Below are 19,398 nucleotides of genomic sequence, written 5' to 3'. Positions count from 1 at the left end.
CTGTTCTTAGTTCAAGGCTCCACGGTTTTATATCTACAGAGAATAAGTTAGGGATTGCTTATCATTTGTTGTCTAAAATATCACAAAGAATAGCATAAACGAAGGAATTCTTTTATTATTTCAACAGTTTTAACAAGTAATGAGTTTCATATTTTTAGCGATGTAGTAAAATTGCAAAATATATATATATATATATACACATTTTTTTTTTCTGTTAAATTGATGGTCGCCTTGTTTTGTCATTTTCTTGTATATTTCGAATTCTTTGGACCCTTTTACGCTTACACAGCAAACCACCTGGTTCAAGAAACCACATCAAACCACAGACAATACAGGACACTCCTAGGAATTGAAACAAATGGTCATATGTGCCCATGACGTCCCGAAAGAAACCTGGAAAATAAAAGATTATTATTATTATTGCAATACAATTATGTATTGAAAACAATTGGAGATTCCCAATGTTCTTATTGTGATCTCGAGTTGAAATAATGAAAACTTAAATATAAGAATAAAAATAACATTCTGTTTTGCCTCTTGTAAAAATTTACTTCATAGAGAGACTCAGACATGCTTTCATTTTATAATTCACACTAGGTTTAACCATGTAGAGAAATAGTGAAATGAAGAAAATAGTTACTAATGATCCTTTAGCGCTGCTCAACTTTCTTTTTAATACAAGGATTGTTAAAAAAAATGTTCTGAAAAAGGTTGTACAAAATTTACTGATAAATTATAGAATTGGTTATTTTGATAGTTTGATGTCTTATATAATAACATGAAAAAAAATTGAACGTCAATGTCTCAATGCAGTTCTTAAAATTTATTTTTTTTATGTCGGTACGTAGAAGAAGAAGAATGAATATCCAGCAAATCGTGCATCGTTAAATAATGAAATTTTTGACCAAAGAGGTAAAAAATGATAAACAAATCCATGAAAGAATGACTACAGCGTTTGGGGAAAAAATTTAGAAAACAGAAGAATTAAAGTGTCTGAACTTGGAAAAAGTACTTAACATTTCCCATGGAAGTATTTTAACAATAATAATCAGCAGCTGGAAATGTCCAAAGTTTGTGCAAGATGGGTTCCCAGAATTCTCCATTTATGATAAACATCGGAGGGTAGAGTTATCAAAAGAGAATTTAAAACTAATTCTTGCTAATCTAGATAGATTTTTATTCCATTTGTTGACTGGAAATGAAACTTGGCTTGGAAAGCATTCAGAAGAAGCACAAGGGGATCTACAGCTGCGAAAAAGTTTCGAACTAAACTATCAGCTGAAAAAATATTGGTCTTATTTTTATAAGACACAAAAGGATTGTTGTTAATTGATTATCTTGCACCAAGAACCACAATCAAATATGCCAAAGTTAAAATTTGCAATTCAGAAAAAAATACGAGGAAAGGTGGGTAATCGCGTTTTGCAAATCCATGACAATGCATTCGTGCACAAAGCCTGGGCTGCACAGGCTAATTCATGAGTGTGGATTAAACCAACGACATCGCTGGACAGTGCAGTGTGGAGTCAGTTTGGTGTGACATAAACATTGGGAGATCAAAATTGAGAGTAGGAGTGTGCTATAGGCCTAATGACTCTGATGAGTATAATAAGGAACTGTACAGGGAAATAGAGTGGTCCAGTAAATCAGAGTGTCTTATAATGGGAGATTTTAATTTCCCAGATATTGACTGGAATTTGGGGGCTGGTTACTCACACACTAGCAGGGCTTTTGTGGATTTATTGGATGATTGTTTTCTACATCAGCATGTTCGGGAGGCAACTAGAGGGAGTAATACTCTTGATTTGATTATCAGCAGTGATTCTTCATGCATTAAGAATCTGCAGATAAATGAACCACTAGGTGGCAGTGATCACAGTGTGCTGAAGTGGGATTTACTCAAAGAGGTAACTACCATTAGGGGTAAAGGGAAGGGTTATTGCTTCCGTAAAGGCGACTACGATGGACTGAGACAGTATTTAAATTCTATACAGTGGGACCAACTGATGATGCCAACAGCAAATTCAAAATGGGAAGCATTCAAAGAACTTATCTTGGAAGCTACTAGGCTTTACATACCAACTAAGAAATATTGTTCAAGGTTTAGGCCAAAATGGATGTCAGATGAACTAATGAGGCATATGGCAGAGAAGAAAAATGCATGGGATACATACAAATTAACACATGACACAGAAGCTTATGATAGATATAAGTTGATATGCAACCAAGTTACAAAGGAGGTTAGGCAGGCGAAGGCAGATTACGAGAAATCCTAGGCAAGGGATGCAAAGAAAAACAGCAAAGAGTTCTTTACTTATGTAAACTCTAGAAGGAAGGGGATGAATCAGATTGGTCCACTTGATATTGATGGATCAAGTGTTGATGATCCTGCTCAGGTAGCTAACAAACTAAATGAATATTTTGCATCGACATTCACACATGAGGAGTTATTCAGCGAGGGGAATGCCAGAGGTGTATTCAACTCTAGCAGTAAGCTACAGAATCTTGAAATAACTGGGAGTAAAGTGGAGGAGAAACTGTTGAAGATAAACACAAGAAAGGCACCCGGGGTGGATGGGATCTATCCAGTTATATTAAAGGAGGCAGCAAAGGAAGTAAGCAAACCCTTAGCCATAATTATGAGAGCTTCCTTGGACTCAGAGGAGGTACCCATAGACTGGAAATGTGCAAATGTGACCCCAATTCACAAAGGAGGATCAAAGGCTGACACAAGTAATTATAGACCTGTGAGCTTAACTTCTGTTCCAGGAAAATTAATGGAGGCACTGGTTAAAGAAGCACTGCAGGATCATTTAGACAAGACTTCAGTTATAGCTCAGACACAGCATGGTTTTGTTAAGGGGAAGTCTTGCCTGACCAACTTGATTGGATACTATGATGCAGTCACAAAAGAACTGGATGCAGGGAATAACTTTGATATTATATACTTGGATCTTAGAAAGGCTTTTGATACTGTTGCACATGGAAGACTGCTACACAAATTGGAGCAGTGTGACATTGGAGGCAAATTGCTGCTATGGATAAAGGGGTGGTGGAGGGGGAGAAGACAGAGAGTGGTAATCAATGGACACTGCTCATCGTGGACTGATGTTATTAGTGGAGTCCCTCAGGGCTCAGTGTTGGGTCCATTATTGTTTTCTGTATTTGTAAATGATATTGATGATGGTATATCGGGCTTAATGTCCAAGTTTGCAGACGATACAAAGGTTGGCAGGGTTGTCAAGGACACTACTGACACTATGCTGCTGCAACAGGATCTGGAAAGGTTGAGCAGATGGGCTGAGAGGTGGCAAATGAAGTTTAACATTGACAAATGTAAAGTACTACACATGGGAAACAGCAACCCCAGAGCAACGTATCAACTCTGTGGTACTACACTGACAGTGGTAGAGAATGAAAGGGACTTGGGGGTGGTTGTGCAGGCAGATATTAAGTTCTCTGAGCAGTGCAGACGGGCTGCAAGAGTAGCTCATGGAGTATTGTCAATGATATACAGGAATTTTTCCAGCAAGGATAAGGAGGTGATTATTCCATTGTATAAGGCGATGGTCAGGCCACACCTAGAGTACTGTATACAGGTCTGGAGGCCTCATTTCAAGAAGGATGTAGAGCTGCTGGAACGAGTACAGAGAAGGGCAACAAGATTAGTGAATGGAACAAAGGGGTGCTCTTACGAAGAAAGGCTTAAGTTTTGCAAATTACAGTGTCTGGAGACTAGGCACCAGCGAGGTGATCTGATAGAGGTGTATAAAGCCTTGAATGGTTTAAGCATGCTCAATGCTGATGGGATTCTTCCTCTAGCTCAGAAAAATCACCTGAGAGGGCATAAATTCAAATTGAGGAAAGACAGATGTAGGTTAGACGTGCGGAAATTTGCCTTTAGCCAGCGGGTGGTTGGTTGGTGGAACAGACTTCCATCCCTTGTGGTGGAGGTTGATAGCCTAAATAAGTTTAAGGCTCAGCTGGACAGGTATTTTGAACGAACAGAGGGGTGAAGTGGAAGTGTTTTTTTTTTTTTTTTTTTGGGCTGATGCTGCATAAGCTTGCTTTCTTGCATCAAATGCCTCTACTAATGCTACTAATGCTAATGCTAACCATCCATGTACAGTACGGAATGACACTAAGTGACTATTATTTGCTCGGAAACCTCAAGTCTCATCTTCGTGGAGCTCATTTTAAAGATAATGAAGTACTAAAAGCAGCTGTGAAAGCTTGGTTTGATGTCCAACCTGAAGGTTGCCCTTTTTTTTTTTTTTGAAAGATTAAACTCTTTTCAGATTAAATAATATAAATGTATTGAACTTCAGGGAACTAAAATAAAAAAAATAATAATAATGATAAATAAATAAAAACAACATAGAATTTTGTGCCTATGTCTTCTGTACTCTTTTCTTAGATCTTTTTGATCATCCCCTCGTAATATGATTTATGAAAATTTATTATTCACATCCGTATAAAGAATACACTTATTCAACTTGTTTTCTTAGAAGAAAGCCAGAAGCGTAAAATTGTGCTCAGCGTAAAATGAACAAGTGCTGCGTTTATATAAGCAAACAAAATATCATATAGAAGAGGTGTTAAGCTTAGTAAACCTGAGATCGGCACAAAATAATCATCAAAGTTTTGACAGCATTATTTCTATATCTCATTTTTAATGTATAAAATTTACATGAGCAATAAAAATATACCTTTCATCTCCAGTTATTTCAAAATCATGATTATAGCTTGGTTTTTTACGATTCATGTTAACTAATACTTAACATGCTGAGTATTAAATGAAGGCAGCATATAATGAAAGCTGAACCGCAAGCAACGATAGAAAAAAAAAAAAAAAAAGGTTTACAGCAATTTCTAAATTATCCTGTCAAATATCTACTCAGAAATCTTTTGAAACTGAAGAAATTGTATGCAGGAATGTTGATGTTTTTCTAATAAGGAAGAGGAAAACTTTCTGTATATCTCCATAAAATGTCATGTAGTTATTAAATTCATTAGACATTCAGTTATTCGTTAAGTTTTTCATTTGCTCTCAATCGAAAGTACTATTTTGAGGCATGAATTACTGCAGTCCATATTTTTCCAAGAGGTACACTTCGAGGCGCATGAGGCTCGCCACTATGGTTAGACTATCCCTGATATATAGTTAATGTTTTAAAAAAAATAATATGTATACTATATTGCCACAAGTACTCGCACATAACTGGGATTTGGGAAAAATGAACCATCACGTAAGTAGATCAACTGGACGCAGTAGATAGGTCGAGACATTGTTGTTGTGAGGGTTTGAGCCGTTGAGCACAGCGATAATCAACATGGAGTCATCCTACGATGCCATATTAGCAATTAATCTGTTTGTGCTATTGCAGCAAACATTGCAGCACTCTAAATCACTGGTGGCTAACGAAATCAACAAACGTAAATATCATGGTGGTAAATAACTTTCGGGTAGGCAGCAACTTTTGCGGACAACCGGAAAGTTTCTTTACTAGAAGAAACCCAAGAACGCTCAGAAGGGTGGTACAAAGTTCCTGTCAGAATTTAATCAGAATTTAACCGCGGTAGGAGTGTAATTTTCGCTAAAATATTTTAGAAGGTTACCAGCAAGTTAATAAATACTATTAATTCAGTGCAAAGTCAGCTTGCTATTAGATGGTGATCTGCTCACAAGCACAGAAAGATTTTAACATTTTTGTTGTATTGTTAAATCACTGCTGTTGAAAAAAAAAATGTTTTGCTTGGTTACCTTTTGGATTTGACTCACACCACTTGCATACCCAGAGAAATCGCTGCTGAAAATGCCTTCCAATTATATGGATTTTATTATTTAACCCTTTGATTGTAATAACTCATTGAGCAGGTCATATTCTCAATCTGTATTCCAGTACCATTTGGCATTCGCTCATCATGTGATTTAACTAGTTACTGTTTCAGATACAGTCCCACCAACTAAATGACAAAAGCTGTCAAAATGACTGGGTGAGATGATATTTGAGGACTTCATGCCTATTTTTATATGCTCCTACCCTTTTATTTGCAAATACATACACTAGAACGCTCCACTGAACCATCATTTTATTAACAGCGTTTCGGATAGCCATAAAAATAGAAAGGAAGCAATTAAGTAGTCATTTTCAATAAGCTGAATGGATGTACTGACTGATTATAATACCGAAATTTAATAGCTTGTAGTGTTAACACAAAATGTATTTAAAAATAGATGGTTAAAAACATACTGTATGTAGAATTTGTGTTATCAGAATTTGTATTACCGTTATTAGTTTGCTTGTTTTCTTTCACACCGAAAGAGACTAGGGCAATGAAGGGTCCATTAAGTCTATTCTTTGGTCAGCTGCCATATTTTTCTGGATAAAAATCCAATTTCCTGGATAAAAATCATGCAACCCTCATTGGAGACTAACTCGGCCACTAAGTGAAAAATGCCATAAAAATGTCTGGTATTTTCACAGGATTCCAATTCAGGCCTTTTTCACATGGTGTGAAAGGAGAGCAGTTGTAACTACTATCTGTACAATATATGAGCATGAAAATCATGCATTCAGTACAGGCAACACTGATTAAACGTTTGACAGTTTTGTAATGTCTACAGAAGCGATCATAAACTTATTCGCTCTAAGTCCAATTAAAAATTTAAAACCCTATGAGGATACATAGTAAAATTTATATTTTACTGAATAAATTTCTAATTTGTTTTAAAGGAAACAAAAGCCAAGTAATCATAATACTGCTAACTCTTTGAATACAGCCAACTTTTGCAAAACATTTTTACCGAATTAAATCACCGAAAGGCTTTAAATCTTACCCGGCGGTATGATGGGTTAGGTCAACTAGTTTAATAAAATTATTGAAAAAGAATAAAACAGATTATTTAGAACAAATACCGTTATTTAGAGTAAGCATGAAGTAATTAATTAGAAATCACGTTTTAATAATCATTAATTTCATTAAGTAATTTTAATTAATCATTTATTATTATTAAATTAATTAATTATGCTTAATTATTAATTTTAATTAAAGAAATTAATAATTATTAAAGATTAAAGTTTTTGATTAACTCTTGATTTTTAAGGAGTCTTAGCTAAGCTATGCCTATGATCTAATTTTTGATTAATCTAAATTAATGTTATTTAGAATAAAATAATGTTATTTAGAAGAAATAACGTTGACAGCGCCACAGTTTACTAATAATCAGCGCGCATGTCACTATTGACATTCGTAGTAATGACAGACATATACAATACATAACGGAACATTTCCCACTATTCAAAAAAATAATCACTGGCATATGCATTTTTTGAAAGGAAATATTCTTAATTTGGATAGTTTGTAAATATTATTAATATTCTTAAATTTAATACATTTAGTTTTTGTTTCTGAAATTATTCCGGTCAGGGGATTGTTCACCACTGGTTTAGAATGATAAATCATAATAGCAATTGTAACATCTTAAGTCAGTTGAAGCGATTTTGATAGTAACAGACGTGTACAATACATAACTATTGAATAAATAGTCTTAATCTGGATAGTCTGTAAGTATTATTACTATTTTTAACTTTAATATTTTTAATTTTCGCACCTTGAATTTCTAGCGGGCAGGATTTATCGCCACTGGTATAAAAGAGACTAAATCTAAAATAATAACAGCAATTGCAATACCCTACAGTTAGTTGAAGCGTGAGGCCTTCCTCTTCCGTATACTGTAACATTATGCAATGGGTCACGTTTATATTTGTGCTATTTTTGTATCTTGCCCTCCATTCAACGTTATTCTTACCTCTGGTAATTGGTCGAACTTTCTGCTTATAAATCAAACCGCGTAACTTTCTGTATTAAACTAGTGGTACAAACTGTGAGGCCTGCTTTAGGACGGGAGCAAATTACGTGTTATTCTATCCTTCTCCCGGAATTACAGAGCATCAGAATTCCGGAAAAAAAAGAGGGAGAGAGAGAGAGATGATATGTAGAATCCAGATGTTTATAAACTCTGTATGTGGGAAATTCAGTCAAACAAGCAATGTTTACACGCGCGACCACTCCGTGAGAAAGAGAAGACACGAGCTAAAAATTGTAGGCGTATGTGTTCTAAATTGTAGAGGTGGATGACCCCTTTTTTTTTTTTTTTCTTCATTCATCTCCAAGAGCCTCACTGAATTTTTAGGAATCCACCAGTTTATTTCGTAGTAATGGGAAAAACGTGACAAATGTAATACTTAATGTGTAAGAAAAGAATCTATACGAGTATTAGTTTTGTTTTTTGTACAGGGCGTTTCAAATATATGTATGCAAAAAATTCCAGGATGTATTCTAGGGTTAAAAAAAAAAAAAGAGAGGATAAAAAGTCTTACAAACACGTGTTCGATTCGAAACGGTTATGTTTGAATTTTAACAAGATGAATAATATATCTGTTATTTCGAACGTGTACACTGCGTTGCATTTTTGAATTTTCCCGAAATTAACTGTTTTTTTTTTTTTTTTTTTCTGTGATTATTAGAAATTTTGTTGTTTTTGTTGGCGCATCAGCAACTTTGGCGCAATACGGCCTTATACAATAATATGTCTGAAAATTGCCTGTGTTCTGTGGCAGATTTGTTATTTGCTGGAAGAAAAACCGAGTTTCCGGCATAAAAACCATACTACCATCGCCTGAGGCCAAGTAATTCAGCCACGTTGCGAAAAAAGACCCATAAAAATTCCTCGCGCATCGACGGGATTTGCACCCGGTGTGGGTAGGACGATGATCACACCAAACGTGCTACCACGAGGGCCTACCACGCTCGTTATAAACATTGTTTTAACCGCGAGGGCTCCTTGTTTTTTTTTTTTTTTTATATCTTCTTTGTCCTTGGATTTTCCCTGGAGATCTGAAATGTCATGAAACCTTTGAAACCCTGAGTACTGCGTGCAGGTCTTCCTCATTTTCGGAAGGATGTAGATTGGCTTGAGCGTGTACAGAGAAGAGCAACAAGATTGGTGAGGGGAATGAAGGAATCCTCTTACCAGGAGAGGCTTAAGTTCTGCAAATTGCAGCAGCTCGAGACTAGGCACCTGCGAGGTGATCTGATTGGGGTGTATAAGGCCTTGAATGGGTTGAGCACGCTGAATTCTGATGGTTTTGGTTTGGTTTGGTTTGGTTTTATTGGCGCATTAGCATCAAGGCTATAATGCGCCAAGACCAGGAATTCTGATGGGATTCTTCCACTTGTTCAGATTACGAACCTAAGGGGGCATAAATTGAAATTGAGGAAGGACAGATGTAGAATAGATGTGCGAAAATTTGCCTTTAGCCAGCGGGTGGTTAATTGCTGGAACAAACTTCCATCTATCGTTGTGCAAGTTGATAGGTTAAATAAATTTAAAGAGGAACTGGACAAATACTTAGAGGGGATTGTTTTGTAATTTTTTTTTTTTTTTTTTTGGCTGATGCTGCATAAGCTCATACGCTTGCTTTCTTGCATCATATGCCACTACTACTACTACTACTACCATTGAACGTAAAAGATTGGTTTCTGTAACAAGAAGAAACCATTGGAGCCAGATCTGATGAAGACAGCTCAAGAGGCATGTTATTTTTGGCCTGAACATTCGTACATATTCGGGCTGGCGTTAGCAGAAACCTTGTGATGTGGTAGCTAATCAACAGCAAGATTTTTTATTTATTTATTTATTTTTTGTTATAAGATAACATAACATCTTCTAACTGTACCTGCTGCAGCACTTCTTTTTAGAAATTCGAATCATCCCAGTAGACTAAATTCTCGATTAATTATCCTATCGATATCAAAATTCACTATCAAATTGTTCTTGTAAATGAAAGAACCTATTCACTCCAACTTGAATGTGCGAATACTTCTAACGAAGATGAAAACTGTGGATACTGATTTCCAGTGATTATTTATTGTTTTAAAACTAAAATTTGTAAATGCTATCCGAGAACTTTTTTTTTTTACCACGCATGTGGGCATGTCGTTCTGCTGTACTAAATGTTAGAGTTTCGAATTTTTACCAGCGCTGTTACTGTTAGAAAATATTTTAATTAACTACAAAAAAACTTACCTGTTACAATAGGCACAATGAAAGCTACACATCCGTTGATAAAGTTCATGAGACCTACAGCCATGGCTAGTTTAGTTAGTCCTATGTATTCTTCGAGAAGGGCAAAGAATATAATGAGATTGACTCCTACGAGAAGACCCAAAACTACAGCCAGTGACAACATCACAGTGTATTGAGCAATTTCTGGAGTTGCTACGAACAAGGTCCCTATAACTGCCATGTTTGCCATCATGAGATTTCTCCTCTTAATGTATCCACTGTCAGTTATCCAGCCAGAACCAATCCTTCCAAACAGATCTGCTATGGAAAACACAGATACTAAAAATACAGCGTTCACTTTTGGTATGAAATGATCGAGGGCAAAATCCACAATTACAATGAGGTAGGTCATATAAGTCATGAAAAACACAGCATGATTCAGAGCAATGATAATGAAAACAGGATTTGTTAATATTGAGGCAACCATCCGAAAGTGGCGAAGTAGATTAGCGCGAACTGGATTATGAACACGGTTTAAGGAACGAGACTTCGTAACTTCCAGTGAGTCGGATACTGAAGTTTTTACTTTTAGTATTTCATTCTCGCATTCTGAATTTACTCCATTTTGAGATGGCTTCACTAAAGCTTCTTTATTAGACTCCTCGATCCTCAGAAGGGCGTCTTTCTCCTCAACTGGACCAATTTCACAGTATCCATTAGAATTGTTGTCCACCACACGTTTTACTGCCTCTTGCTTCAAAGAAGAAGTTATTCTCATCCAGCCTGGCGACTTCATGAGAACGGCTGCCAGCACCCCCTGTAGAGTAATTCCTGCAATTAGCAGAAAGCCTCCTTTAAGTCCAAACTCGTCCAGTACATACTCGACCAGATAAGGAAGCGTAAATGATCCTAGAGTTGATCCTGCACAACCTATTCCCATTCCTGTGGTTTTGTACTTGACAAAGTACTGATTGATGATGACAGGAACAAGGGTTACAGCCATTCCGATTCCTAGACCTATTAAGAAAAAAAATTAAATCTTAGAAAATGAAATCAAGATTTGTATCAGATGTGAAGATTACAAAACTGTGCGAATAATTTACCTTGAATGATACCTAAAGACACGGTGACGAAGGTTATGTCGTTTGCAAAGAAACAAAGGGCATTTCCTAAACTGACAATCAAAACGCCAACGAAGGTTATAGTTCGTATCGTCCAGCAGTAGCTGAGGGTGCCTGCAATTGGTCCTGCAACAAACCAACATGTAATTAGTATTTTCTTGTGGGATCACTTTAGAATTTTTAGTGTGCATTGCTAAGTTTATATAACGCATTATAACTACCTTCTCGTTAAATACTGCTCGCATCTGGTGAGTATGGGCTTGGCACACCCAGGGTTCTGACCTGGATATCATCATTCTTCTCTTTCTTCGTGATTCCCCCCCACTCTCTCTCTCTCTCTCTCTCTCTCTCTCTCTCTCTCTCTCTCTCTCTCTCTCTCTCTCTATAACCTTGCTGTTTTTGCGCCACAAAAATCAAAATCAAATCAAATCAAACTCCCTCAGGGTAACTCGGAAATTTTTGTTTTTAACTGGTGCAGCATAAGCCTCAGGCTTCTTTGCATTATATGACTAGTAATAATAATAATAATAATCGCAAAGGAGCCCGGAATGTCAGATGACACATGTCGACGATGCGACCTGGCCTCAGAAACGATCCAACACGTCATTGCGGGGTGCAAGGTGATCACCCAGGCTGAGTACACTCATAGACACGACGAGGTAGCCTGGATAATACATCAGAAGCCAGCGAGGAAATACCAGTTGACCAAAGAAAGTATACCATACTACAAATACGAACCCCAGGCAGTAATAGAGAGCCGAACCCACAAGCTGTACTGGGACCGCGCCGTAATAACGGATAAGACCACCCCGCACAACAGACCTGACCGGACATACCCTTGTGGACAAGATGGAAAAGGCTACCTATCTGATTGACATAGCGGTGCCGAACACTAGCAATGTCCAGAAAACCCATGAGGAAAAATTAGGAAGTACACGAACCTGAGACATGAGATCAAGGAGATGTGGCATATGCAAGAAGTATCAACCATCCCAATTATCGTGTCAACAACCGGTATGGTACCAAAGACTCTACATAGCAGCCTAGCAGCAATAGGTCTCCCAGAGAACACCTACAAGGAACTACAGAAAGTCGCAATCCTGAATACCTGTAGGATAGTCAGAGATTTCCTCGATCGACGGTAGCACCAGACATTACAACCACCCTGTGTACTTGGTAGCAGTACCCGTCACTGAGTGGAATCCCCCAATCAGGGAGAAATAATATAAGAGCAACAACAATAATAATAATAAACAACCAATTACTATTGATTAAAGATGGCGTTAGTTGTTAACGATTTAAAAATTAAACATTATTTTACCACGTTAAAAGGACTGTTGCAAACTGTAACATGTAGGGCTGAAGAGGTGCAGTTCCATCTTTATTCAAGCGAAAATTAAAAATTAATTTACATTTTAATTAGTTGTTTAAAAAGCAAAGTAATACCCATAATGCAAAATCTAAACAACTTGGAGACTGAATGTTTGCTACTCTAATAAGTTTTTTTTTTTTGTTTGTTTTTTTGGTTTTTAGGAGCGTTAGCAACTAAGGCCATATTACTCCGGGAATATGCGGTGGTCATTCCTTGACCTTTCCGCATCCTCCGTATTTGGTGGTGACGGGCTCGAACCCCGGTCTAATCAAGAAGCGTGTGCTATGCACTGCTGCTCCTTCCCACCTGGCTACGGAGGCGCCCCCTCTAATAAGTCAACGCTATATAAATGTGAAGTTCAACGACAATCGAGACGAGAATTTGCTATATAACTGCCATCACGAAAAACAAATTTTAAAAATTCGTGATAAATTTGAGACGCAGAAGACACTGCAAGAAAAGATCTGGAACACCCTGCTATCAGAGGGTGAGGAAAATTCTGATATGGTGTAGGAGCGATTTACAGGCCCATACAGATAGCGTGTACCGCATTTTAAAAAGATCTAGGTGGAATTCTTACGTGGCAAACTTACTATACGAAATGATGAAGATGATCCCGATCGCTGCGTAAAGGCGAAGATGGACAAGAATGCATCATTCTTGCCACAATGTGTGCACGATATTCTGCGAGCCATTGGAGGTTAAACTAGATATTAGGTAGGTAGTCCTATTTCAATATTTCTTGGACATTAGGAAGGTGGTCCTGTTTCTTGAAGTAATGCTCATTAGCTCCATCTTATTTCTTTTTTTCATCGATGTTTCTTTTTTTTTATGTAATAATATAATTTTTATACTTTTGTTTCTTTTTGGAACGAAACAAGCACTCAAAAAAATTTTAAATGAAATTGAGAGAAATTAAAGTTTCGTTCCAAAAAGAAACAAATAAAGAAGTATATAAAATATATTTTTACATGAAGTAAAAAACAAAAACAACCCCCCCCCCCCCGCAAGATGGAGCTAATGGGCATTATTTAAAAAAATAAAAAAAAAATTAATACCGTCCTAAAAATGTTTTCATAAGGACTTGTAAAAACATAAAACACCAAAGAAACTTGACACTAATTAAGAACCGGAAATCCAAGCTTTACTATATGATTTAAGATTGAGGGCAGATCATAATTTAGGGGTGAACACAGAGGCTTCGATTCAAAGATAGGGAAGTTCCATATGCCAACAAAGCGTTACAATGTTACTTTTCATATTAAAAAAAAAAAAAAACGATGGAGTTTCGTAAGAGACATAAATGACCAAGACAAGATTACAAACACCTTGAAGAAATTTCGCAAACACTAAGGCCAACTTATCGAGACAATCGCGTGGTTTCGAATAAAGAACTGCCCTGCCAACTAACCTGTTCAGTCTTTCGACACACTCCACACGCAAGTCACCATTCTGAAATCATTGCGCTAGCGAAGGTGTGTCTGACAAGGTTAATGTGCGTTGCAAGTAGTGATATCAGCAGGTCAAGGATTATTTAATTGCTTCTATTAGTGATAATGTTTATTAATCTCGGACTATCAGTTTAATAGACGGTCAAAGTAAAATGTAACGAAATGCAAGTTAACGGTTTCATTTAAAACAATTGGAATTATCGAAGGTTACACGGATAACCCTTTGTGGTTCTGATCTAGTGGTTTCTCAGTGGCTTGAAGTGCAACTATCATTAAATGATTAGCACCAGTTACCCCTTGATAATGTGTTACTATAAACTAAATTTTAATTTGGACATCATTTTATTGGTATGCAGTCTTTCTTGAGGGAATGGAAAGTGTCAACAGAAAACTGCAGAGCGACAAGTCGGGTCTGACAATCACCACTGACAATATATTTTGCTACCAGGGATGAGGAGGTGATTATCCTATACAGAGGTGAACTATACAGAGCTGGGATCCATCACTGACTTGTTTGTTTAGGTTAGGTTATGCTCATCCTCTCCCTTTCTCAATGCTCTGAGACGTAGCAGGCATACTAGTACTTGTCAAATGATAGTCAACATGGAAAGAAGTTACAGCAACGAAGGGTATGCAGACATGCACTTCATGTATGGTAAAGCTAACGGCAGTGCATTCGAGGCTGCACGTTTGTACCCAGAAGCATTTCCCTGCCGAAGTTTGCCCAACAGGCGCATATTCATCAGGGTACATCAACGCCTTAGAGAACATGGGCGCTTCGCACATGGAGTAAGAGTAGGTAGGCCCAGAAGCATAACACCGGATGTTGAGGAAAGGGTGTTAGAAAGAATATTATTATTACTATTATTATTTTAGGGTTGCCCGTAATGAATACGCATTTGTGTCTGTAAATTGCGTGTGTTCTATGGTCGATTTGCCTGTTTTGCTGGCAAATCGACCATGACGAAAAAACCCCAGTTTCTAGGGAGAAAAACCTTGCTATCTACCTGAAACAGAATGACTCAAGCACGGAGTGAAAAAAAAGCCCATTAAAGTTCCTCGCGTCATCGACGGGACTCGAACCCGGGCCTTTTCCACCCGGTGTGGGGAGGACAGTGACGATACCACAATGCTACCCGCGCGGACTGTTAGAAAGAATAGAACAAAATCTAGGCATTTCGACAAGGAGGGTTGCTCTGCAAGTGCGTGTACTGAGTCATAATGGTGTGTGGCGAATTTTACATTGCCAATTACTGTACCCCTACCATATCCAGGGTGTACAAGGTCTCAGCAATACAGACTACCCTCCCAGAGTGCTCCCATAGTCAGTGGCGGATCTTAACAGAAAATATGCATTATCTCGAAAACGGTTCACTTGCGGCCCGATGTTCACTGGGACTTTTTTTGTTTATTTTAGTTTGTACTTTTCACCTTTAAATTGTTGACCATAATTTTTGAAACGCCCTGTATTCAAGGAAGAACTAGACGAACAATTGGAGTGGATGTATACGTGAATTGAGAAGTTTTTTTTTTTTTTTTTGGCTGATACTTTCTTTCTTGCATGATTTGTCACTACAATACTAATACTATTAAACTTTTGACCTCAGTATTTACCCTTAACATCTGCCATCATACATGCTAAAATAGCTTTGAATACAGTCGAGACTTTTTTAAAATATATATTTTATTATCAAATTAAAAATTATTATTAGCGGGATTAGCCTATGTGCGTAATGCGCCTATTGTCTTCAATCATGTTCATCTGTCTGTATGTCCTTCCGTCCGTTCGCATGTAATAACTCGACTTCTAGTGAACGGATATTCATAAAAAAAATTATATTTGGCTCAGATTTTTTTGAGCATTCCCTAATTTCATTAAAATCGGACCAACAGAAATCCGGCATTTATTATTTCTTTTTTTATTCATACGTGTCACATAGGCCATCCATATACCGTATATTGTAGCTGAAGCACTTGATGTTCTCGACGTGCTTGTTGGAGGAATGAATGAACAATATGGCTAGATGCCCATTCATTCCTCCAACCAGCGCAAGTTCGCGTATAAAAATCGCTGTGGAAAATCGTGTTTTTTTTGTTGTTATTTACTAAATACGATGATAAATTATTACATTAATCACAGCAGAAACGTCAATCACGTGTTATAACTCAATCGTTATTAAATCCAGGAAGAAATAAGTCAGATGCATTACGAAAAATTTGACAGCATATTATGATTGTTTAATTTATTAAATCGCAGAGCCTGGGGAAATAGGTGTTGCATTTCACGCACCGTGATGTACAAAATATTACAAAACGTGGAGTGAATATGCGTTGTGGGGTAAATGCAATGAAGTTAAAATAATTACTTTTCTATATAATTACTTAATCATTTAGTAATTAATTGGTAACAAGATAAAAGGTTATTTACTTTTCACTTCTATTAGTCAGAGAAAAAAAATCAGTTATTTTAAGAAATAAATTGTCCAAATAGACAAACCAACCACAGAAGTCCCCAAAGATTGCTGCTATTGTTTCTGTCCACACGCGCTCACTCATCATGGATTGAAAGTGGCACTAGCCGCGAAATAAGCAGATTTGAGTGGTGCAAATCGACTTTCTAAAACCGAATCGAATCGAATTGAAATGAATCTCGAAGCTTCGTAGGACCACTCTACTTGAAGGTTCATTTCTCACCTTCCCAGTTGACTACTTTGAAAATTTTGGCAGTGTCACCGAAGACAGAAGAAGAAAGATTTCAAATTATTAAAATCAAGATACAATAGGCAAGAGATAGAAAGGAAGTTGGTCAGCATGACGGCTGATTAATGAGGTCACTGTAAAAAGAAACCACCAGCTAAACGCATAAAAAATAAGACGCTCCTCCCGTCTGGACGGGAGGTATTTCTTGACTCGACCGATGAAGGTAATCAAACCCAGAAATTTTCCACATGGTGAAACAGAGCAATGACACTATCTACTGGTCTACCCATTAGGGCAGTCTAATCAATGACTATTTCTCAAAAGACCAATATCTACAAGCACGATAATTAAATATCTTAAAAATCCATCCGTTGAGAGTCAAGTTATTATATGATGGCGAACCAACGGACATGAAGACAATATGCGCTTATGCATACATACGAACGCGCTTTAAAAAAAAAAAAAAAAAACTGTCAAGGTATGAGGGGGAGGGAGAAGATCTAGACCCTTTGCTCGCTACAGACTAATTCTTTCAGGAAGTAAAAATAGCCCGAACGGAGAATATTTAATTTCTGCGCATCTACCATATTTCCCATTCATTCCTTCAATCAGCGCACGGCAACCAACATAATATCAAGTGCTTCAGCGACAATATACGGTCTATGGATAGGCCTAACGATATGTGTGAATAAAAGAAATTGATAATTGCTGAATTTCTATTGGTGCGATTTTAATGAAAATTTGGGAGGGCTCGACAAATATTTCAATAAGAAGCAAACATAAAATTTTATGAAGATCCATTCAATAGGAGTCCAGTTATTATATCCTAATTGACGGAGGTGGTTAACACTTTACACATACATGCTAACGCGACTAATAACGATCTTTAATTTGATAATAAAATATTTTTGAAAAGTCGACTGTATTCAAAGATATTTTAAAATGGAAAGGAGGTATGTGTATGAACAGGTGCAGCATGACAGAAATTAAGGCTATTTGCGAATATACTGATGGACGTAAATGTTTAATCACAGTAACTAATGGATACAATTGCATTGCATTATCGCTATCTAGATCTATGGTTAGATAATAACGGAATAGCAATGACACGGCACTTTTTTTCCCGTACTTCTCCCTAGAAGGTTAGTTAGTTAGTTATTTGGTTTTTAGGAGCATTAGCAACTAAGGCCATATTGCTCCGGGATATGCGGTGGTCATTCCCTGACCTTTCCGCATTCTCCGTATTTGGTGGTGACGGGCTCGAACCCCGGTCTAATCAAGAAGCGTGTGCTATGCACTGCTGCTCCTTCCCACCTGGCTACGGAAGTGCCTCTCCCTAGAAGGATGAATCTGATAAACCTGGGGTGTACCTAAACGAAGAAGAAGAAGAAAATCTTTATTGTACAGTAGAGATACAGATACAATTACTAATGAAAATTTCTTTCATATAGAGGCATGTGATGCAAGAAAGCAAGAGTATGAGCTTATGTAGCATCAACCAAAAAAAAAAAAAAAATCACACAACCATTCCCTCTAAAAGTCTAGTTCCTCCTTGAATTTATTTAAACTATCAACTTCCACAACGACAGATGGAAGTTTGTTCCAGAAATTAATCACCCGCTGGATAAAGGCAAATTTCCGCACATCTGTTCTACAACTGTCTTTCCTCAATTTGAATTATGACCCTTTAGGTTCGTAATATGAGCAAGTGGAAGAATATCATCAGAATTCAGCGTGCTCAATCCATTCAAGGCCTTATACATCAGAATTCAGCGTGCTCAACCCATTCAAGGCCTTATACACCTTAATCAGATCACCTCGCAGGTGTTTAGTCTCCAGCCGTTACAATTTGCAGAACTTAAGCCTGTCTTGATAAGAGTAGATCCCTTCATTCCCCTCACCAACCTTGTACCCTTCTATTCTGTGTACACGCTCAAGTAAATCTACATCCTTCCTAAAATGAGGCCTCCAGACCTGTATGCAGTACTCAAGGCGTGGCCTGACCATTGCCTTATACAGAGGGAAAATCACCTCCTTTTCCCTGCTAGCAAAATTCCTGTATATCATTGACAAAACCCCATGACCTGCTCTCGCTGCCTGTCTGCACTGCTCAGAAAACTTCATATCTGACTCACAATTACTCCCAGGTCTTTTTCATTTTCTACCACTCCAAGTATAGTACCACACAGTTAGTACGTGCCTCTAGGGTTATTTCAACCCATATGCAGTACTTTGCATTTGTCAAAGTTAAATTTCAGTTGCACTTCTCAGCCCATCTGCCCAAATTTTCTAGACCCTGTTGCAGTAGCACACTGCCATTACTGTCATTAACAACCCTGCCAACCGTGGCATCATCTGCAAACTTCGACACAAAGCCTGTTATACCTGCATCAATATCATTGATAAATAGACAAAACAACAGTGGACCCAACAGCGAACCCTGTGCGAGTCCACTAATAACATTAGTCCACGAAGAGCAGCACTCATTTATTACCACCCTCTTGTCTTCTCCCACTCAATAACCCTTTTATCCATTGTAGCAACTTACCCTTAATACCATTCTGCTCCAATTTGTACAGTAGTCTACCATGCGCAACAGTGTCAAAAGCTTTCCTGAAATCCAAGTATATGATATCAAAATTATTTTTTGCATCCAGTTCTTTTGTAACCACATCATAGTAT

The 19,398-nt window shown here is 37.4% G+C and overlaps 1 protein-coding gene across 1 annotated transcript in view; it reads right to left on the bottom strand.

Annotated features, from left to right (window-relative positions):
• Positions 1 to 214: 214 nt before the first annotated feature.
• Positions 215 to 19,398, bottom strand: part of LOC150090265 (monocarboxylate transporter 12-like) — a 33,813-nt gene continuing 14,629 nt past the window's right edge. The window contains exons 2-4 of the mRNA XM_090390237.1: positions 11,176 to 11,319; positions 10,094 to 11,089; positions 215 to 393 (exon numbers count right to left, since the gene is read on the bottom strand). Of these exons, the coding sequence (XP_090246363.1) occupies positions 215 to 393; positions 10,094 to 11,089; positions 11,176 to 11,319 (1,319 nt within the window). The remainder of the gene's footprint in view (positions 394 to 10,093; positions 11,090 to 11,175; positions 11,320 to 19,398) is intronic.

Source organism: Mastigoproctus giganteus, chromosome 2 (assembly GCF_048544385.1).
Source record: "Mastigoproctus giganteus isolate SK-2022 chromosome 2, ASM4854438v1, whole genome shotgun sequence".
NCBI classification, from domain to species: domain Eukaryota; kingdom Metazoa; phylum Arthropoda; class Arachnida; order Uropygi; family Thelyphonidae; genus Mastigoproctus; species Mastigoproctus giganteus.
The sequence above is the reverse complement of the archived record's forward strand: the minus strand, read 5'-3'. Positions and strand labels throughout refer to the sequence as shown.